This window comes from Canis aureus, chromosome 11 (genome assembly GCF_053574225.1).
Source record: "Canis aureus isolate CA01 chromosome 11, VMU_Caureus_v.1.0, whole genome shotgun sequence".
Taxonomy (NCBI): Eukaryota; Metazoa; Chordata; class Mammalia; order Carnivora; family Canidae; genus Canis; species Canis aureus.
In genome coordinates, this window is record NC_135621.1 from 53096924 (window position 1) to 53120374 (window position 23451).

At 33.9% G+C, this 23451-nt stretch overlaps 1 protein-coding gene across 4 annotated transcripts in view; it reads left to right on the plus strand.

Moving 5' to 3' along the window:
* Positions 1-20449, plus strand: part of FOXN2 (forkhead box N2) — a 65914-nt gene extending 45465 nt beyond the window's left edge. For 3 of the 4 annotated variants that reach the window (XM_077915318.1, XM_077915317.1, XM_077915319.1), the window contains exons 3-6: positions 1680-1804; positions 4178-4242; positions 12629-12697; positions 16027-20449. In XM_077915318.1, coding sequence (XP_077771444.1) covers positions 1680-1804; positions 4178-4242; positions 12629-12697; positions 16027-16550 — 783 coding nt within the window. In that variant the 3' untranslated portion in view covers positions 16551-20449. Of the gene's footprint in view, positions 1-1679; positions 1805-4177; positions 4243-12628; positions 12698-14927; positions 15177-16026 lie in introns of those variants that run through there. The other variant, XM_077915320.1, reaches the window with a different exon arrangement.
* Positions 20450-23451: the final 3002 nt, after the last annotated feature.

Consider the following 23451-nt stretch of genomic DNA (forward strand, 5'->3'; position numbering starts at 1 on the left):
TATTAGATAATCTAATTATAGTTTGGATATCTTTTTAATCTATTATAAATTTCCCAGTGGTCAGAGAATTTTGTTTTGGGGATTGTTTTTTTGTTGTTGTTGTTTTGTTTTTGTTTTTGTTTTATTCATGAGAGATACACACAGAGAGAGAGAGAGAGAGAGAGGCAGAGACACAGGCAGAGGGAGAAGCAGGCTCCATGCAGGGAGCCGGATGTGGGACTCGATCCCAGGTCTCCAGGATCATGCCCCGGGCTGAAGGCGCCGCTAAACCGCTGAGCCACCTGGGCTGCCCGACATAGCATTTTTCAAACCTATTTGAAGGAATTACCTCATAGCCTGGCCTTTTCCCTGCATGTTAGATAATATTAGTGAAGTTTTACAGGTATCTTGTCCACTTAGCTTCCTGTAAGCTTTTCCTTCATATTGGGGGAACTGGATCACACAAGCTCTTCTTTCAGGCACCTTCCATTTGAAGTCCAGCAGGCACTTTAGTTAGTTTCTACTAATCATGAAAATTCCATAATTTTTAGATTCTGTTATTTCAGTGGAATCTGGGTTTGTGTGCTTATTGCCATATTATCTAAAAATCCCTCAAATGTTATAACTTAATTATCTTGAGGGAAGGGCTGATGCATCCTTCCTGTTTGTTATCTTTTACAGAAGTCTTTTCTATACCTCAGTTATTAGTTTACCACTCTTTGAGACTTTTGCTATACTTTTCATGAAATCATTTGCTTTTTTTTTTATTTTTAAGATTTTATTCATTTAGAGAGAGTGTGCACATGAGCATGAGGAGGGGCAGAGGGAAAGAGAGAGACTCTCAGGCAGACTGGAGCCTAGTGCATCCCCAACGTTGGACTTGATCTCACGACCCTGAGATCATAACCCAAGCTGAAATCAAATTGGTTGCTTAACCGACTGAGCCACTCAGGAGCCCCTGAAATAATTTGCTTTTTAAATGTAAACTTACTTTAGATGAGAACTTAAACATTACTGTTAATGCCATTAAAAAATAATTATTATTATTTTTTTAAATATTTATTTATGATAGTCACACAATAATTATTTTTTTTATGGATCACCTGATCTCATACTGTTTATCACTTTTGGAGAAGCAATGCTGCATAGAAAGCTTAATTTTTCCTTTTCTTTTTGGTTTTTCTATAACAATAACAATAATGGTTTATATTTATTACATCTTAGTATGTGGAGGACCACATTATACAGCCTTCATGCTGTTCACGGCATATCTTGGGGTTGTACCGTTCTCACAAACTATTGGCATGTCCTGTGGCCCTATGTGCCAGGCACCGTGCAGTGTACTTTAGGCATAATTTAATCCACATAACAGCCCTAGGAAATTGGTAGCATCATCATCCCTATCTATTCCAAATGAAGGAATTAATGGCCTGAAAAGATAGATAGAGGTTGGTTAACTTTCCTAAGGTCACACAGTAGGTAAGTGACAGAGCTGGAGATAAGAACCCAGGCAGTCTGCCTCCCAGGCTTTTGACCGCATGGTGCATTTATAGCAAGCTAACATCAGCCTTTGCATTGTCCTTAAAAGTTGCTGTTAGGGTTGTTTTTTTCCCCATACACACATTTAGTTAAAACATTCAGGTACTGATTGCGTTTGTCTCAAAGTTGTATTTTAATAATTCTTGTGTATTTTATTTTAGGTTAATGGAAAAGGTTCCTTATGGTGTGTTGATCCAGAATATAAACCCAACCTTATGCAGGCACTGAAGAAGCAGCCTTTTTCCTCAACATTAACATTTTACACCCCTCCTGCATCTCCACAAAGGTACAGGATCTTCCATTTAAGTGTCAGTGATGACTTAAAAGATTTCATTGTATGAGATGGAGAACCTTAACAATGTTGTAAAGTTTTTTGGGTTTTTTTATTGTGTAGAGAATACTTTATGGATAAGACATTAGCCTAAGGCACTTATAGTCTAATTTGTGTTATTAGGAAACAGGATATTTGATAGATGAGAACATAAATTCTGGAAAATATAGTCAGTCCTGAGTATATTATAAGTAAACCCAAAAGAAAGTTATAATACTGATTTCAGGTACAAAAGGTTTAAATTATTTTGATTGCCTGAAAATACTAATGCAGGCTAAAGACATGGGAAATTAAAAGTATAATTAAACTTTTAAAAATAAGATGATTAACATTTTGTCATTGTAACATGTTTATGTGTGTTTTTCTATTTTGAGTTTGGCTTTCTTTCACAGCACGCTTAATACTTAAAAATTATGTTCACAGTTTCATTTTAAAATGTCTGACAAGTAAAATAATGCTTTGAGGCTTTTTGTTTTGTTTCTGCTGGTGAATATAATTTTAATGCATTTTATTTTGGCTTTTGTTTTCAAACTCAGTGACTCCTATTGATCTTACAGCTTTCCCATTTTAAGTCAAAACTGAAAATGATACTTCAAATCCAATTTTGTTTCCTTTTCCTAAAAAAGTCTTCAGAATCTTTTTTTTTTTTAATCTATTATATACATTCATTTGAATTCAAAAATCCCAGATTTTGTTGAGATACTTTTGAGGGTGGCCTTATAATAGTTGTTTATTGGAAAATTTTTAAAGTTTTTAATAAAATACTAGATGGAGAATTTCAAACATACACGAAAGGAGGAAGAAAGCTATAATGAACTCTTCAGCTGCAACAATTATCAGTATTTCATACAGCATTTAATTTCTTTAAGTAACTTCAAGTGGAGTGGTTGTAGCTGAAATACAGTAAAAAATTAGTAAGGCTAAAGTTGAAATTTGTAATATATATCTACTCATCGAGATTTTAAGCTTCTTTACTAGTAGATTGGAAAGACTATTGTCACAAGAACAATTGAGTGGTTGATCTTCATGTAAAGAAACTAGAGAAGTTATTAGAATTTATATCTTCATTGTTTGAAACTTGGTATCTTCTTTATTAATATTGGTGCTTATAAGGTAGCCTACTTAAAAAAATAATTTAGAAACTAATGGTAAGTTCTGCTTATGTGTTTTATTTGGCTATGCTTTTTTTAAATTAAAGTTTAAATGAGAAAATTGACTCTTGTATATCATCAAATATGCACTTCACTGTGCCTTTCATGTTTATATCTTTTAGCTTTATCATATGTTTAGATGTTAAATAAAAATGATTTTGTGGTTTAAAAGCAGGTAGATAAATGACAGCATAAAGATTTTAATTTTTTACTTTAAAACATTACCTTAATATTTTTAGAAACATTTTCTCTTTTTCATTGTATGGCAAAATGATGGTTCCATCTAATAGGCCTTTGTGTAGCCCTATTATGTCATAATTATGTCGATAAATAGAATGAAATATAATATATGTAAAACCATGAATAGGAAATAGACTTATAATTTAGTTAGCAAAACAGATTTTTTACACTATCACAAATTCCAAAGAACAAAAGTAGTGTGTCCCAAAAACGTTTTTATTTTTGGAATTAAAAAAAAAAAAAAAAAAAAAAGCCAAAACTGGGGCACCTGGCTGGCTTAGTGAGAAGAGCATGTGACTCTTGATCTCAGGGTTGTAAGTTCAAGCCCCATGCTGGGTGTAGAGATTGCTTAAAAATAAAATCTTAAAAAAAAAAAAAAAAAAATCCAAAACTGCTGGTCTCTTTAGGACTATAGCAGATTTAATTAATATTGATATTTATTGATATTTATTAATAAAACCAGGAACCTATCTGTTTTGCATCATTACCATACATTTCTCTTCACACATTTGTGTAGATAAATGCTTTCATTTCTTTGGTAACACCTATATGAATATCATATCAAACTTGGCATCCAATACAAAACCAAATAGTAACTATTATGTATTGTCTATTGTTACAGGCATTTTAAATGCATTATTATTATTCATCACAGCAACCCTATGTGGGAGGTTTAATTATTCCTATTTTACAGATGAAGAAACTAAGAAATTAATTATTTTGCCTAAGAACGTCCAAATAGTTGTGATTTAATCTTGGATCTAATACTCTTTCTGCTTTGGCAGACTCTTCCTAAACTGAATAGTATTAGCAAAGAAAACAAGGTAAAAATAGCTTGTGTTTTTTTATTGTATAAATTAGTTGTATTTGTGACTAAGTTCTATAAAAAGTGAAAAAAGATTTTTATAAGCATATTTGCCTTATCTTTATTTTTCAGTGGCTCTTTATCACCTCATTTCTTAAGCTCTGTACTCAAGCAGAACCAGGTGCGAACCCTCAAAGGTATGTGTAAAAACATTATTTTGAATCATAACAACTCAGGTCAAAAATCAGGATTTTTTTATTTAATTTTTTTCTAATTATAAAAGGATTACATGTTCATTGTAAAAGATTTGGAAAATAAAAACATTTATAAAAAAACTAAATTTTAAGAAACAAAACTGATGAACACGGGAAAGGAAGGAAAAATAAAATGGGATAAAAACAGAGAGACAAACCTTAAGAGACTCTTTTTTTAATTTATTTTTTATTGGTGTTCAATTTACCAACATACAGAATAACCCCCAGTGCCCGTCACCCATTCACTCCCACCCCCCGCCCTCCTCCCCTTCTACCACCCCTAGATCGTTTCCCAGAGTTAGCAGTCTTTACATTCTGTCTCCCTTTCTGATATTTCCCACACATTTCTTCTCCCTTCCCTTATATTCCCTTTCACTATTATTTATATTCCCCAAATGAATGAGAACATATAATGTTTGTCCTTCTCCGACTGACTTACTTCACTCAGCATAATACCCTCCAGTTCCATCCACGTTGAAGCAAATGGTGGGTATTTGTCATTTCTAATAGTTGAGTAATATTCCATTGTATTCATAAACCACATCTTCTTTATCCATTCATCTTTCGATGGACACCGAGGCTCCTTCCACAGCTTGGCTATTGTGGCCATTGCTGCTATAAACATCGGGGTGCAGGTGTTCCTGTGTTTCATTGCATCTGTATCTTTGGGGTAAATCCCCAACAGTGCAATTGCTGGCTCGTAGAGCAGGTCTATTTTTAAAGGAGACTCTTAACTATAGAGAACAAACTGAGGGTTGGCTGGAGGGGAGGTTAGGCTGGGGGATGGAGTAATGGGGTGATTAGGGGGGCACTTGATGTGATAAGCACTTGGTGTTTTATGTAAGTGATGAATCACTAAATTCTACCTTGAAATTAATAATATACTATATGTTCACTAACTTGAATTTAAATAAAACCAAAAGAGGGCAGCCCCGGTGGCGCAGTGGTTTAGCGCTGCCTGCAGCCCGGGGTGTGATCCTGGAGACCCAGGATCAAGTTCCGCATCGGGCTCCCTGCATGGAGCCTGCTTCTCCCTCTGCCTGTGTCTCTGCCTCTCTCTTCGCTCTCTCTGAATGAATGAATGAATGAATGAATGAATAAATAAATAAATAAATAAATAAATAAATAAATACAAAAGAGAAAGACACTAAACCCTTTATTTTATCACCAACATTTTGTTTTAATTACTTTGGTTCTTCTTATATCTTATACATGAGTAGATGTGTCTGCATACATGCATATGCACACGCACACTTTTTCTTCAAATGCTAGGCTCATACCATGTATATTGTTATATATCTCCTTTTTTTCTTTTTTTTATATCCCTTTTTTTCTTCTCCTTTTCTGTGTATTTTTCCTTGAAAGTAGGAAAATATTTCTTAGTAATACTATCAGTATAGAGTTCTCTTTTCAGGTCTGATACTAGAATAGCAGTTTGTAAACTATAGCGTTAGGCCATATTTGGCTCACCACCTGTTTTTGTATGCCCTATGAGTGTATATTTGTAAATAGTTTGAAAATAATATTTCAAGGCATGTGAAAATTCATTACAAGAGCAGAGTTAAGTAGTTAAAACAGAGATCTCTGTATTGTGTCCTTGTTTTTGCCTCTCTGCTGGCAAAACCTAAAACACATACTTATCCTTTACAGAAATTTGTCAACCCCAGATTAGAATACAGTTTAGAACATTTCTTTTATAGATTAAGTGTAAAGAACTTTAAGAAAGCAACAAGTTAACTTTTAGAATTTTATAAATGACTTTTCTAAAGTATTTCAAAATTCATTAGTAGTGTTTGCCCCCTACTCATAGTTAATATTACAAATGGGTGATGTGTTAACATAAGGTCTTCTAAAATTGTTGCTTTTCAGCCTAGACCCATTTCTGTGACCTTTAGAAACAGAAATCCTCAGACCAAAAATCTTTCTGTGTATCAGATACATTCTGACTCTTTGGAACTACACTATGCAAAGCCTAGGAAACAGTATGATGATGATCTGTAAAAATGAGGGAGGGAAAGGGTAGGAAAAAGCTGAAGAGAATTCTGCAAAGAAGTTAAGTGGATTGAGAGTATGTTGAGCTAATGTTCTGACTTAACATAAGACAAGTATACATTTTCTCGTTCCTGCATAGGTAGATGTAGTTTCTTTTTACATTTTGGCATTATGGAAACTGCATATTTTTATTATCTCAGTAAGTCTGACCTTTAGTCTTTCAAACTCAGTTCGTATACAGATTTTGAGAACATTTTCTTTGTGAATTCTGAGTTTATATAGAATCTCTTCTTTTAGTCCATTCTATCCTAATTCTTCTTCCTTTGGGGAACCAACACTTCCACCATTTCCTCTTGCTAGTTTAGCCACAGTTTTTCATAACTAGAGCATAGGCACTTTTCCTTCATCTAATGACTTACATATATGGTGCATTGTCCCTCCAGTGTTGCTAACTGCTTCACTCCATCTCTGTACTCGTGGGTCTTAGGCCTAGTTGTAATTAACTAGGTGGCGAGGGTACTTGGCATTCCACGTTAAAACAAATGCAGGCCTGTCTTGGTATAGATATACAGTTCTCATGAGTTATAAGAGGAAAGCATAAGACCACATAAAAACTTAAGAAAATTTATATTTACATCTGGTTGCTTTAGGGAGTATTGATAGACTTAATAAGGAAATTTGCTTCTCTCTAATATTATTTTCAGGAAAAGTTTGAAAAAACGCAACACTGAATGGACTAAACATTCAACTGTTTATTCTACAAGTAATTGTTGAATTCCCACATAGTGCCAAGTAATATATGGGTGCTTTGGCATATGCAGAGATGAAAGAGACCCAAGCCCTGCTCTCAAAAACTGTACAGTTTAATTGAAGAAAGTTGACAAGTTTATACAGAGTATGATGGGGTGAAAGGAAGTAAGTGGCAAAGTAAGCTTAGAGGTAGGTAGATCAGGAAAGGCCTCTTAGAAAAAAAAAGTGTGGTGCTTGAGCTGAACCTCAAAAATTGGGGAAATACTTGACCTTGTTGAAGGGTATCTGCTGGGAACTGCATGCCACTGAGTATGGCTGAAGCCTAGGAGTATATAGAAGAGGATTCAGTAGCCTTGGTCCAGTAGCTATAGATATGATCATTTAGCAGGGGCAAGGCAAATGAAGAGTTTAAGCATGCATTAGCCCATTCAAAGAGAACTTACTTAGCGTAATGATTTTTAACACCTTTCTATAATTACAACATTAGTTAGCACTGAGTTCTTCTTCTTTTTTTTTTTTTTTTGCATTGAGTTCCTTACTATGGTGCTCTGAGTGCATCATCTCATTTCATTCTTACTACTCTTTGAGGTATTGTTACCTCCTTTTACAAATAAGGAAGCTTAAGTGTGGAGAGATTAAGTAATTTTCTTAAGGCCACACCACTAGTAAATGGCATACAAGAAACTCAGAAACTCTTGATTTAAAACCTGCACTCTACCAGGTATGAGGCATTGGGGGAGGTGCTGAAGGGCTTTAAAGAATAAGGCCATACTGTCTGTCAGTTTTGTGTTTTCTGAAGGTCACTTATGTGTCATTAAGTTCCAGTATTAGAATCCAGCATTAGATTCATCTGTCACTTCATAGAATCATCTTTACTAATCATTATATTAGAGCTACCTTTAAACACCTAAGAGCAGGGCCACCTGGGTGGCTCAGTTGGTTAAACATCTACCTTCATCTCAGGTTATGATCTCAGGTTATGTGGGGTCCTGGGATCCAGCCCCACATCAGGCTTCCTGTTCACCAGGGAGTCTGCTTCCCCCTCTCCCTCAGCTGTTCCCCTGCTTATTCGTTTTCTCTCTCCCCCCCACTTCTGTCAAATAAATAAAATCTTAAACCACACACACACAAGCAATGGGAAGACTTGTTTAGGCATAGAAACTCCAGAAATAGTCACTATCACCCAGAGTAGGTGCAGCAGTTTGTTTAAAGTATAGTTGTCTCTCTTACCTTACCTTACAATGACTAATTCTATTTTCCAATATATATGTTATAGTATTATTTAACAGGGGGCAAGAGGCACAGGAATCTCACTCCCCCTGAGATACCAAAACAAAACCTTTTCTGTCTATATTTTGGTTTGGTGTGGATTTAGAATAAATTGATCTACTTAAGAAATATCTATTGAGCACACTTTTGTGTTAGGCACCAAGGATACATCATTGAACAAAGATGACAAAAATGGAACTGACATTCTAATTATTAAATTGTAGTATTTATACTTAAGTGCTAATATACTACAACCAAATACAAACTTTAGACAGTTAAGGATGATGTTAGGGGCTAAGTGCAAATTTAAGTTCAGATTTAAGGTTCCAAATTAGCATAATTTGTATCTTAATAGAAATGAAACTAAATCAGTGGTCCAAGCACCGTAAAGTATTGGCAATTTATCAAAATTGTTCTCCTCTATTAAAGAATCACAAGAGATACTCGCTTTACTGTTTGGATGCTCTGTAAATGTATATGTTAGCTTTGATAGATAATAGTAAGTCCTTACAGTTATTACTGAGCTTATAACCATTTAAATTCTGCCTATATGGCTCTCATATCATTTCTTAAGCTTAATGGATTGAGAATCAGATAACAGAAATGTGTAATTTTATGTTATAGCCCTCACTTTCACATGGCTGAACCAAGTGTCTTTGAATTTTTTTCTCAGTTATTGTTAGTAATTTCCCAGCATCAAGGCTAAGAAAATATAAACCAGGACATACAAATTAACACTTATGACAGAAATTTATTTGACTTAATTATTAAATCAATAGCATGTTTTGAACTCCAGTATTTTCAACTGTGACAGTAAACAATTAAATCTTCAGTTTAAATTTAATACCAAAACAGGATTGGGTATTCTAAATAAAAATTGTTTGTAAAGTCTACACAGAGTTTTTGTTGTATTTGTTCTAAGAAGTTCAAGATAGTACCTTGGACAAATCATTGGTAATCAGGTATTCTTGATTGCTCAGAGGTTGGGGTCATTTATCTTGCTGTTAGTCATTTTTCTAGAGTTAACTGGCAAGACATTAAGAGAAGCATACTTATAAATGTTCAACCAAACAAATCACATATAGATAAAATCCTTTTTCAGGGAAGTTTTTGGTTTCATAAAGTTACTTTCATGTGGGAGAGTTCAAATTAACTTGGCTATAATAAATCTATATAAGAAACAAATGTGTTTAAGGAACACTTTTCCTGTCCTTCTACTATTACAGAAATAGCACCTAATTTTGTTATCATTTTGAGTATGTAGAAACTAGGAAAAGAAGTGGTGTTCATGCAGCTTTCTTAGGTTGTCACGATAAGCCTCACCAATGTTCTTTAGTTTTAGGTATTTCAGAAATATGACTCCTTGAATTCTCATAGAAGTTTACTATAGGAAGTTAAGCTAGAGGTATATTAATTTTTTTGATAAGACTTTATGGGTACTTCATTTATAAGACTATAAATTTTCTGAAATTGTTTCCTCATTATAGTACTTTCCATTGTTAGATTCTGCCTCACAACTGCCTCCCCCCCCCTTTTTTTAAATGAAATTGGAAACAACAAGATAGACCTTTTTTATATTAAAAGAAAAATTGTTTCATGGAGCAGAAAACTCTGTTAGGGCTTTTGCATAATGCCATGCAAGATGTGCCCCGCACAAGGACACTTGGCTGAGGCAATGAGTGAGGTCTGAAATTCAGCCCACACTCTTCAAGCTGTGTGCCTTCATACAGCGAAGCATTCACCTGGAGACAGTCTTGCTTTTTCCCCAGTTCACACAGAGATACAATATGGGCTGGAGTCTACCCTTTTTTCATCAAAGACATGTTAGAATACTGAACTCTATCAAATTGTAGTCTGGCCTCATTCTAAAAGACCAGAATTGGAGATATCTTCCTTGGCTATCATGGGAATCACTGATTCAAATTCTTTTTACTTACTGTTCTTTCTGCCTTGAAATTCTTTTCCTTCAGATACCTACATGGCTTCTTTTTCTCATCTCCCTGAATCTTTGCTCAACCATTCATTGCCTCTTCTTGAAGGCTTCTCTAACCTCTGTGTTTAAAGTATAACCACCCTTCCCAACACTCTGTATCCCCCTTCCATTTATTTTTTCTCCCTTGTGTTTGTCAACCTCTGACATACTATGTTTTAATTATTCCTTTGTGTTATGAGAGGGTAGGGATTTTCCTGTTTTGTTTTTTGCTATATTTCCATAGCCTGGAAAGATGTCTGGCTCATAAGAGGACACTCAGTTTGTTAAGTGAATAATAGAATAGAGAATTTCCGGTATACTCTGTAAATTTCTGCAGAATTTCCTACTCTATTCATGGATACTTAGTAGGTATTAATGAGTGATAATTGATAGAGTACAAATTGAAGGCCTAGGTTCTGGAAGTAGACTGTTGAAAGGTTCAATCTTCATTATTTCTAGAGACCTGTTTTTCATTTTTAAGATGGAAACACTATTAGTATCCACATTATAAAGTTGTGAGGATTAGATGAGTTAATAATACTCAGAACATGCCAAGCCCATTGATACGCAGCATTAGTTAGTAATTTGGTGATGATCAGCTTAATCTAAGGAAAGGAAGGCAAAGAAGTTCTATACTTCATTATTTGAACATTTATCAAGGACCTACTACTGTTCTAGGCATTGTAGAAATAGTGGATAAGACAGGTTCCTACCTTAATTGGGGAGGCATTCATAGAGACTCTTATTTCACAAGGTCACAGTTTATTGAAAGGGAAAGAGCTGTAGTTTTATGTGCTCCTTTGTAACAACCATCTTCTGATTTACTTAAGTCTGTTTGGTAAAGCCAATAACAAAAATAAGTCCATATCTTTATGGCTTTGTTATCTAAAATAACTTTACAATTAGGGATTACAAATAAAATGGAAAACTTTGGGGTAATAAAGATTTTTAGCATTGAGATATATAAATGGGAAGTTTCATATCCAAATCTTATTTTAAACATCCTTTATAATTTAAATTTTTTAATATTGGGGTGCCTGGGTGGCCCAGTGGTTGAACATCTGCCATTGTCTCAAGTCGTGATCCCAGGGCCCTGGGATTGGATCCTGCATTGGGCTCCTGGTAGGGAGCCTACCTCTCCCTCTGCCAATGTCTCTGCCTCTCTCTCTCTCTCTCTCATGAATAGATAAATAAACTCTTTAAAAATAATAAAATAATAAAAAATAAAATTTCTAAATATTTTCTAGCTTTTCCTTCATGTTAGATTATACCATTTCATTTTTATGTAATTACAGTTATTCAGGATAATGAATCGCCAAGATGGAGAACTTTTGGCAGAAAAGTAGATATGAGAACATAATGACTTTATCTGGAGTAAAACCTGCTGATTTTACCGGCCTTTTGAAACTCATTTTCCTTATGGAATATCCATAATTATATTTGACCTCTTATGAAGTTTATAGTACTTGTAGCCTCATATAAAATTATGATTAAAAACATTACTAATACTTTTATGCCAGCAGTAGTTATTCATTTAGTGTTTTTAGTAACTCCTGTAACTAGTATGTAATTAATGCAGTACTTCATAACTCTAGATATGCCCAAGTAAAGATATTTTTTAAATGCTAAAAAGGTAGGGGCGCCTGGATGACTCTGTCAGTTGGACATCTGACTCTTGATTTTGGCTCAGGTCCTGATCTCATGGATGGTAGGATTGAGCCCTGCACTGGGCTCTGCACCAGTGGGAGTATGCTTGGATATTCTTTCCCTCTGGCCCTCCCCCAGCTCACACTCTCCCCCTCTCCCTCCACCAAAGTAAATAAATCTTAAAAAAAAAAAAAAAAAGAAGAATGCCTCAATATACATTTTTAGTTACAGTTGGCCCTTGTATAATATAGGGATTAGAGGTGCTGATCCGTGCTCCCCCAATGCAGTTGAAAATCCATGTATAACTTGATTCCCCAAAAACTTATCTACTTAGAGCCTTACTGATGATATAAAGTTGATGAACACATATTTTGTATGTTTTGTGAATAACATACTGTCTTCTTACAGTAAAGTAAGCTAGAGAAAAAAAATGTTATTAAGAAAATAGTAAGAAATTTTATTATCTCCAGAAATACTCAATTCCCCTTTACTCAATACTGTTCACAAAACTGTTCATAATTTTAAGTGAACAAAAATAGATTGCAGAATAATATGTGTCTCATTTTGTTTAATGTGTGGGTGCCTTTGTGTTTTTAAGTAAAAGAATATACACCAAATCTTAATGTTAGTTACCTTTGCAAATACTTATAATAGCCTCTTTTATAATTAATTAATACTGTTATTCTTTTCCTTTTTCAGAATCTGATATTGATGCTGCCACTGCAATGATGCTCTTAAATACTTCTATAGAACAAGGAATTTTAGAATGTAAGCAATCATGCCTTTCTTCCTATAACAGATTTTTGCGAGTGCTTTTTTAAATGTAATTTAGAATGCAAAATATTTAAATGTTATAAGCAAAATTGTTTTTTTCCAACTAAATTTGTGTTTTCATTGGAATTACTTAGTTTCTATTTTATTCTATTTCCATTAATATATGTGAGCAATTATGAAATTGAAGTTAATACTGTGATAGATATTTTTACGTAGACCAAGAAACAAATAAATTAAGGTTAAAGATTTAAAAGTAAAAATAAAAACCATGGGATCCCTGGGTGGCGCAGCGGTTTGGCGCCTGCCTTTGGCCCAGGGCACGATCCTGGAGACCCAGGATCGAATCCCACGTCGGGCTCCCGGTGCATGGAGCCTGCTTCTCCCTCTGCCTGTGTCTCTGCCTCTCTCTCCCTCTCTCTGTGTGACTATCATAAATAAATAAAAATTAAAAAATAAAAATAAAATAAAAACCATAAATAAGAAAATATAGGAAAGTATATTAAAACCTTGGAATAAGAAAACCCTTCAGATACAAAATGCAAAATCCATAAAAGAAAACATGGGTAAATTTAATTAAATTAAACATCAGAATGTTGGAGTTCTGACAACAAAAGATATCTGTAAGGAAAGTCACACAAGACAAACCCTAAAAGAACATTTTTTTTTACTATGTGTATAACAAATGGTTAATACTGAGTATATGTATATAAAAGGATTCTACAAGTAAGAAGGAAAATGTTCAACAGAGAAGCCAAGAGAATATATATTAGATTGGTCTCAGAGAAGGAAATAAAAGTGTTTGATACACATTTGAAAAGATGTGCACCTTCTCCAGAAGACAGGGAAATGCAAAATGAAATAATATTGAGATACTGCTTTTTTTGTCCATGAGATTATGAAGAATTAAAATGAATAATAATATTAGGTGTTAATTGTGGGAACTGGATGTTGTCATACACTGTAGGATGTAAATTAGTACAACCATTTTGCTCAATTGGAGGACAATTTGAAAATACCAACTACAAATACAAATCAAAACCACAGTAAGATCCCATATTAGTCAGAATGCCTAGTATCAAAAAGACAAGAAATAACAAGTGTCGATGAGAATGTAGAGAAAAAGGAACTTCTTATTGGTAGAAATACAAATTGGTCCAGCCACTACGAAAAACAGTATTGGAGTTCCTCAAAAATTAAAAATAGAAGAACCATACTGTCTTCTAAATATCCCTTCTGGGTATTTACCCAAAGGGAAAAAAAAAACCCACTTAATTTGAAAAGATATGTGTACCCCTGTGTTTATTACATAGCTAACATATGGAAGCAAACAGCCTGTATCCATCAGTAGATGAATGGATAAAGAGATACACACACACACACACACACACACACACACACACACACACACAATGGAATATTACTCCACCATAAAAAAGAATGAAATCTTGCCATTCTTGACAATATAAATGGACCTAGAGAGTTTTATGCTAAGTGAAATAAGCCAGAGAAAGACAAATTCCATATGGTTTCACTTTTATGTGGAATCTAAAAATCAAATGAACAAACAAAAAACAAACTCAGGCGCCTGGATGGCTCAGTCCATTAAGCATCTGACTCCTGGTTTGGGGTCAGGTAATGATCTCAGGGTCATGAGATTAGGCCCCGCATGGGGCTCCATGCTCAGTGTAGAGTTTGCTTGTCCCTCTCACTCATACTCTGTCCCTCTCCTCACTCATTCTCTCTCTCAAATAAATAAATAAATAAAATCTTCAAAAAGACAAAACCCCACAAAAAACAGAAACAAACTATAGAGAAAAAACTGATGGTTGCCTGGGGGGAGGAGAATGGGTAGATGGGTGAAATAAGTGAAGGCAATTAGGAGATTACAAATTTCCAATTATAAAATAAATAAATCACAGGGGGATGAAAAGTACAGATAAGGAATATAGTCAATAATATTGTAATAACTTTATATGGTGACTACAACTTAGGGTGAGCATTTTGTAATGTATAGAATTGTCAAATCACTATGTTGTACTCCTAAAACTAACATAAGATTGTATGTCAACTCTATTTAGGTTTAAAAAAAAAAACAATTATAATTTGAAATGTGTATATTCTTTTACTTAATAATTCTATTTCTTGGTATTCTAGAAAAATATTTACATATGTGTAAGAAAAGGCATCTAGAAGGATTTTCATTGCAGTATTTTTTTTTTTTAAGATTGTATTTATTCACAATAGAGAGAGGCAGAGACCTAGGCAGAGGAAGAAGCAGGTTCCATGCAGGGAGCCTAATGTGGGACTTGATCCCAGAACTCCAGAATCACACCCCGAGCCGAAGGCAGACGCTCAACCACTGAGCCACGTGTCCCCGAAAGCCAGAAGATAATGGAATGATATCTTCATTCCTGAAAGGAAATAGCTGCACCCAAGGGACTCTAGGCCCTGAAAAGATACTGTTTAAGAATAATGAAGAAATAATGGGACGCCTGGGTGGTGCGCTTGCACGCTCTCTCTCTGTTTCTCATGAATAAATAAATAAAATCTTAAAAATTAAAAAAGAATAATGAAGAAATAAATAGAAATATTTTCAGACAAACAGTGAAAGAAAGGACAGATGAAATTATTAAAAAGTGAAATCATCAGAAGGGTCTTTTAGTAAAGTCTAAGGGGCATATTTCAGAGGGAAGGAAAGAGATCCTTTCTTCCATGTAGAGAGAGAGACCCCAAATAGAGATGCCTGAAGTGGGCATGAAATGCAAGAAGAATGAAAACCAATGCAAGCAATAAACATGCAGGTAGAGATAAACAAGCGTTAACTGCATAAAATAACACTAATGACATGTTAGAGGATTAAAAACAAGAAGGCAACAAACAAGATATCTTCCCTTGCCTAAGTTCATGAAGGCATACTACCTATATCATCTCCTCAAACTTTTATTGTTCTTGCTTTCATATTTATGTGCTGAAGCGTCCCTCATTACAGTATTATTCTTAGTAGTGAAAAATTGGGAAAACCTAAATATCAACAAGGAAATGGTTGGCTAAACAGTGGTACATTTTTACTGAGGCATTCTGTACAAGCCGCTCAAAATAATTATGTTTTTCATGGAAAAATCAAGACATAAGATTAAGTGATTTTAAAATGTTTCAAATTAATACCTACAGGATATGGTCTAAGTAAAAAAAAAAAAAGTGAACAAAAACCTATAGAACATTACTAAATGAAAGCACTACTCTGTATTGATATAGTAGTTTCAGTGGCCTGTTCTTGCAATCACATGCCTTTAACCTATTGATGGAAGTTTTCTTTTCTACAGGTGAGAAGCCTCTTCCTCTTAAAACAGCAATGCAGAAAAAGAGGAGTTATGGCAATGCGTTTAATCATCCCAGTACTATGCGATTGCAAGAGAGTGATTCTTTGGCCACGAGCATTGATCCAAAAGAAGACCATAATTACAGTGCAAGTAGCATGGCAGCACAGCGCTGCGCGTCCAGGTCTAGTGTGTCTTCTCTGTCCTCTGTCGATGAGGCATATGAATTTATCCCAAAGAGTAGCCATGTGGGAAGTGATGGCAGTGAAGGATTTCACAGTGAAGAAGACACAGATGTTGATTACGAAGATGATCCTCTTGGAGACAGTGGCTATGCATCACAGGCTTGTGCAGATACCTCTGAAAAAGGGCAGCCAGGCAAAAAGATGCGCAAACAGTTATGTCAAGAAATTGATGAGGAGCTCAAAGAGGCAGCTGGATCTCTGCTCCACCTTGCTGGAATCCGTACATGTTTGGGTTCCCTAATAAGTACTGCAAAGACTCAAAATCAAAAGCAGCGGAAAAAATAGAATACTTATTTGTGTGAAATTATTTTAAAGTGTGGCAATACTATTCTACTTAATTCTTTACAAGGGATATCAAAGCCATAATGGACTTCTTTGGTTTTTGGGTGGGGGAGGGTGCTAATTACTTGTTTATTACAGAATATTTGTTTTAATTTTTATTAAGTAATTGCTGTTAGGATCATGCCCAACCATAGATATGATGCCAAGTCCTAAAAACATAATTTTTGTGATAAATGTCTCTCAGATTTGGAAATTTTTATATAAGAAAATTCACAGCCTCTGTCTTAAAACTTGTAGGAAAAATCTTTTAATTTGTTTATGTTAAAGTGTAAGGATTGGCAACTATAGCTTTTTTTTCATTTTCTTTTCCAATCTGTGTTAACTATAGTTGGTGATCCAGCTAAAAACTTTGCTGATGTCTTTCTCATATACTTCTCTCTGGACACATACAATCCAGTAGAATGAGATTTGGGTTTTTAATTTTGTCTTAATTTTTGTTTTTAATTATTTTTTTGTTGAACCATGGACAAAGTTGAATATAAATTGGAAAAGGTCCTAGTGGTCTAGGAAGCTCCTTTTGGTTGCATAGGCAGAAAGTACAGCAAAGAGTTCTGAGATTTAGAAAAGGCAGTTTTGTGGTATAGTTTCATCTAAGAACACTCCCAATTCCTATTACAATTTTATCTTTGAATGTTTTTTACTTCCCAGATGTTACATAAAATTTATCGGAGGCTTTTTGTTTGTTCCCAAAGTGCTTTGCAGCCATTGTTTGAATTTTAGCCACTGGTTGTCTTTGTTGAGTAGAAACAATCTAATGAGAGGATATAGCCATAGAGTGTGTTATGGGGTTAACACTCATTTTGACACACTTTTTGCAATAAGAGAATTCCGTTTGCTTGTTAAGTGGACTGCATTCTGGGAATTTTGTAGTAGGAATGGAGTGTAATCTAAAATAAACATTTTGAATAATTAATAATTATGTCCTCATAATTATTTAGGTAGATCATTTAGGAAAAAACTTCTAAGGTTTATATGAATTAAATTTGTGTGTATTCCTAATTAAATTTAAAAGGATTTAACAAAACTGTAGAGACAAAGTACCTGTCAAGGGTTTAAAATTCATATAAAATTAAATCTTCTACAGTACACCCTTCAGGGGAGGCAGTATAATACATAATATGTGCCATTTATTCCATGCTAAAAGATTTTATATTGCTGTTCTAAACATGCATTGACTAAGGCATTTTAAGTATTGGAACAAATCTGCTTCAATGAGACATTTTTCCATATCATTTTTATAGTTTGACTATATTAAGGACACAGGATACTAATAATACTAAAATTACTCATTATGTATATTTTTTTACAGTTGGTGGAAGCAACTTCCCTAAAGTTCAGTCTTATCTCATGGTACATTCTGTTTTATAACAATGACCTTGTTATCATTTTTCTGATAATTTCATATATACATACATACATACACTCGTAGGCTTATGATTTTGATTGGTTACTTTCAGCTATTCCTATGACTAAAGCATTTTCTTGGCTTTTTTTCTTTCTCTTAAAGAGACAAATATTTTTGTTTTAACTTGTAAATCTTATTTGGGCAAAACTGTCAATTGAGAGGCATAACGAAAACATCGTTTTCAATTGGCCAAACTTTAAGCCAGGGATAAAAACAATATTATCTGTCCCATTTCCATGTTAATTGTGATTGAACTTGGGCGGCCACATCAAAAGAATCGGTGCTGTTGATATACAGTAATTTTTAAATTTGTTGATAATGAAAAATAGTTAACTATGCAGGATGAGGTATTTGGGGGTTTTTCCTTCATATACATCTCATCTACAGAAAATGGCTAATCCAAGTCAATACATTTTACTGAAGACAGTGACTATAATAAAAAAAATGCTTTTATCACAGTATAAATAGTACACAGATGATAAAAATCATTTTAATAACAGTATCTTAAAGCTATTTACTGTGGCCCACTGTGGATAGACCTTAGTAACAATGTTTCAGTGATCTGGTTCCAGTTATTTTGTTCTACTGAAATTCTGTACCACACATGTTCTTTCTGGTTCCTGTCCATTAGATAATTGCTCTTCATAAGCAGAGGGAAATGATCTTGGGTACGGAGGGGGAGAGTTGTTCTCCTTTGAGAGGGATCTTCAAAATTATTTTAGCTTAATATAAATAACAATAATTCTTTAACTTGATATTCTCTCCCTCTTCATGTACTCTTCCCACAAATTTAAAAATTTGTATACTTCACTAGCAAGGACAATGAACACTTTCATACTAAAGATTAACGAGAAAAAGTCACAGGATATTTTACACTTAATTCCTATACAGAATTCAGTGCATCACTTTCCATTTGCTGATTTACCAAGGCAGTTATTTTTGAGAGGAAGTACCTTTTTTAATTATGATTCCCCCATCGTTACTTTCATAGGTATTATAATCCCATTCCTCAGGTGTGTTGAGATAAAAACATGGCTAATAACTACCCAATTAAGGAAAGTCATTTCAAGTCCTATGGACTGGAAATTGTATTTCTAATAATATAGTAATAAGAAATTATACTGTAATAGGAACAGTTTGGCAATCCCAGAGAGTTTATATGTTCAGCATATTTTAAGACTGTGATTTAAGCTAACATAATTTGCCTTACATCTATATAAATTGTTATAACTGATTCCAGTTTATAATAGATTTCTAGTAAAAGTTTTGAGTCAGCACAGTTAATCTTCATCTTTCACATCCCAGAAGAATCAGTGTTTCTTGAATATAGATCTTTGAAATTTGTTTGTGCAATATATTACTAAATTCATTAATAATTTTACGTTTCAAATTCAGAGAAAAAAACATTACTTGTATTCATGGAAAGGCTAATTATTGGTGGATTGCCTCCTTTTTTCCACCTTCAAGCCTTTCCTTTCCTCTCTATAGCCAGCATGACTTCTCTTAACTTAGATTCCCTTGTATATAGTAAGGCTTAGAATATATATTTTTTCTTTTGCTACTTTTCTGAGGCATTATGTAAAGGGTTCATACTAGGTGGTCAGTTAAATATATGTTAAGCACGAATTCAAGGTAGAGAAAGTGTTGAGGGAATGTGTGTGTCTTCGTAGACCAGGAGGCCTTTTCTAGCAATTTAATCAACAGATGTGAATACTTCACAAAGCTGTAAAGACTTTTGTCTTAAATACTACAGTAACTTAACAACCATTTGTGAAGACCGTAGCATTTGATTAAACTTTGAGGCCTTCTGGTTTACATGTACTTTACAGGTTTTTTGTTGTTGTTAGTTTGAAATGTGTAAGCTTTGATTGAAACAAAGTTTACTTCACTATGTTAATGATGTACTCAAAATATTTATTGAAAGACAAAGTAGAGTATTTTAATGTTATACCTGCCATTTTTTCTTAAAGCACATTTTTTTTGCGTCTAACTGCCAGTGCCATTGTCAAAACTTGTTTTTAAAATTGTTGTACATTTCTTATTAAACTAAGTGCTTAATTTTAAAGTATTATGTTGCCATCATATAGTGTATAAAATGTATAATTGCCAATTCACTGTAACTATTATTTATTTTTTAAATGAAAGTATAAGAATGCTTTCTGATTCAAGAAATTTGAGTTATTAAACTGGTTTCCTTATCCTCTTTTCTAATGTAGCATAAAAATTGCCCTGAGTTTGAGTTATAACTGCCAGTAGATGACCAGTCACAAGTGAACCACTTCTCAGTTGCCAGTCTTTGCTCATATTAAAAGCAACTTAACAGATGTTTAGTTTTTGTATCTAATCTCTGATTATTAAAATGTTTATAAAGTTTATTTTTACCAAAGAGATGCAATTCATTATGATAAAGTATTGCAGAATAAACCTTGTTTTATAACATTGTTGTATTTTCTCTATTATTTTGGGTTGGGTAGTGTAGATTTGAGTGGCTCATACTTCTACATACACCCTTTCCACTTGGGTGTTACAAAATTGAAGTCGTACAAATGAAAAAGTTTCAATTTCAGAATTTTAAGTCTTTTAAGTATTATTTTTCCTGGTTTTTACAGGCCAACCTAAATAATTTTGAAAACTGAAATAGTGTTAACTAAATTATTCACTTCCTGAAGTTGAACTTCTTTTCCCATGCATAGGTATATATAAGATATTTTGAAATATAAGAAAAATTGAATAGAATATGAAATTAAGATTATTTCTAAATGTAGTAGTGTTACTTCAGCACTACCCAATAATACCATGTGTAGCTATGTAGAGTTCTTTAAAATGAGTCAAGTGAGACAGCCATATTGATTTTAAACTACGATGGTCTCTAAGCCCTCCTTCCTTCCAAAGCATCTTCTTGATATACAAAATCATTTACCAAACAACCATTTGTGAGAGTCGTGTTTGTTCCTTAGGAGTTTTATTCTTAACTATTGCATTCATCTAGCTCATGTTAGTTCTGAAGGGGGAAGAAATATATACCATTTTAGAAAAATAACATTAAAATATGGGTTAAAACACTTAGAATTTCAGAACATACTAATTTGATAATTTTTTAAACTGGAAATAAGCTTGCAAAAATTGTGCAGAAACTTAGATGTGAAACTTGAAAATCTTTAAGAAAGCAATTATTAATCTTAGTAACTGTTATTATGTTTCATGAAATTTTAAATAGAGAACTGTTAGAAGCTGGCAACTGAAAATTGAAATAGCCATGTGCTACTGGTACTGGTACCAAACGTGCATATGTTTGATAGTTTGTGTTCCAAAAGTTTGTTTACAAATATGTTCCTGGAGGAGGCATTTTTCGGTGAACTTCAGGCAAGTTATGAAACCTTATTTACTTCATAATATAGTAGATAAAGTTTAAACTAAAAGTGATTCTTACACGAAATTTTTGTATAGGTGGATTTACTTCCATTATAGATTTTCCTCAACCTTGAGATTTTGGTTCAAGTAAACACTTAAAAGTCAGTGTAGGGAAAATTTAATAGAAGTGGAAACTAGGAATTGGACCACAAGGAGACAATGTACAGAATATTAACTTAGGGGAGATTTTAGAACCTGAAACAAAATTGCTGTCTAATCATTGAGAATTCTTTCTTTTTTAAGATTTTATTTATTTTAGAAAGGAGAAGGGGCAGGAAGCTCAGGCAGGGCTTGATCCCATGACCCCAAGACCATGGACCTGGGCCAAAAACAAGGCTCGGTAGGCTCAACCAATTGAGCCACCCAGGTGCTCCTAATGGTTGAGAATTCTTTTAAGGTTTTTTTCTTTTTTCTTTTTTAAGGTTTTATTTATTAGAGAGAGAGTGCAAATGAGGGTTGGAGGTGGGCAGACAGGCAGAGGGAGTGAATCTCAAGCAGACTCCACACTGAGAATGGAACCCACTGCAAGGCTCCATCCCAGGACCCTGAAATCATGACCTGAGCCAAAACCAAGAGTCCAACGCTTAAGCAACTAAGCCCCCCAGGCGCCCCAATGATTGATAATTCTTAAGTGGAGACTACAGCCAGTGTAACTAAATTTATATGATAATCTTGTATATCAGAAAAGGAATTGAGAAAAAAATGCCACACCCTTGGTGAACTGAGCATTTTTTCAATCAGGTATTTCAGTGCCTAATGCCAAGCATTGAGCTTAAGTGTTGGATATATAATATGCACTAAGAAGTAAAAATAGATAATCCCTCTCCAAAAAATGTAAATACAATTGTGAATTGTGATGATTGCCATTGAAAGAAAGAATAGGGAGCTCTGAAAATATAAATCTAGGGTTTTAGGGGAGGCTACCATGAAGAATGTGATTTAAGCTGAGATGAAAGAAACAGGTATTGGAACTGAAAGCATAACATATTGTTCTGGGCAGGGGCAACAGCAATTACTAAGATCCTGGGATAGGAGAAAACAGATTTTTGGTGAACTAAAAGGCTAGTAGTTTGGGTACAAAGCAAAAGAGCTGGCTCCAGGTTTTGCAAAGCCATGTGAGTCAAAAATTTGGGCTTTTAAATACCTTAGAGAAGCCATTGAGGGTATAGACAGTTTAGGAAATTACCCTGATACTTTGACTTGCAGCCATGATTAAGTGACAGGACCAGACTTAAGCTTCTCTCTAAACGAGAAAACTGGACAATATATGAAAAAAAACATATGAAACATTTTTTGACAAGATCAGTAAGGGTGATGTCCCTCTAGCCACATTGATTAATGGGAAAAAATGATGGCCCAAAATAACAAAATCAGAAATGAAATGAGACATAAGGACAGATCCTATAGATATTAAAAGGACCACAAAGGAACATGATTAGGAACTTTATGCCAATAAATTCAACAACTTAGAGGAAATTAACAAGTTTCATAAAAGATGTAAATTACCAAACTTAAGAAGAAATAGAAATCTGAATAATCTTGTACCTATTTGTAATTGAATTAATACTTAGTAATTAAGATCTTACAAGATGCAACACCCCAAAACACAACTCATGAAAGAAAAAATGGTAAGTTTGGACTTCACTAAAATTAAAAACTTAAGCTCTGTGAAAGTTATTGTTAAGAAAATGGAAAGACAAGCCACAGCCTGGGAGAAAATGTCTGCAAAACATATATAATATAGAACGGGTATCAAAAAACCACAAAAAGCTCTTAAAAATCAATGATAAGAAAGACAATTTAAAAATGAGCAAAATATTTGGACAATTTAAAAATGAACAAAATATCTTCATCAAAGAAGATAAACAATGGCAAACACATTCAATGATGGTTCAACATTGTGTCATTAGGGAAATGAAATTAAAACTATTAAGATATCACTACACACCGATTAAATAGCTAAAATGTAAAACTGACAACACCAAATGCTGACAAAAATGTGGAGCAACAGGAACTCTTATTCACTGC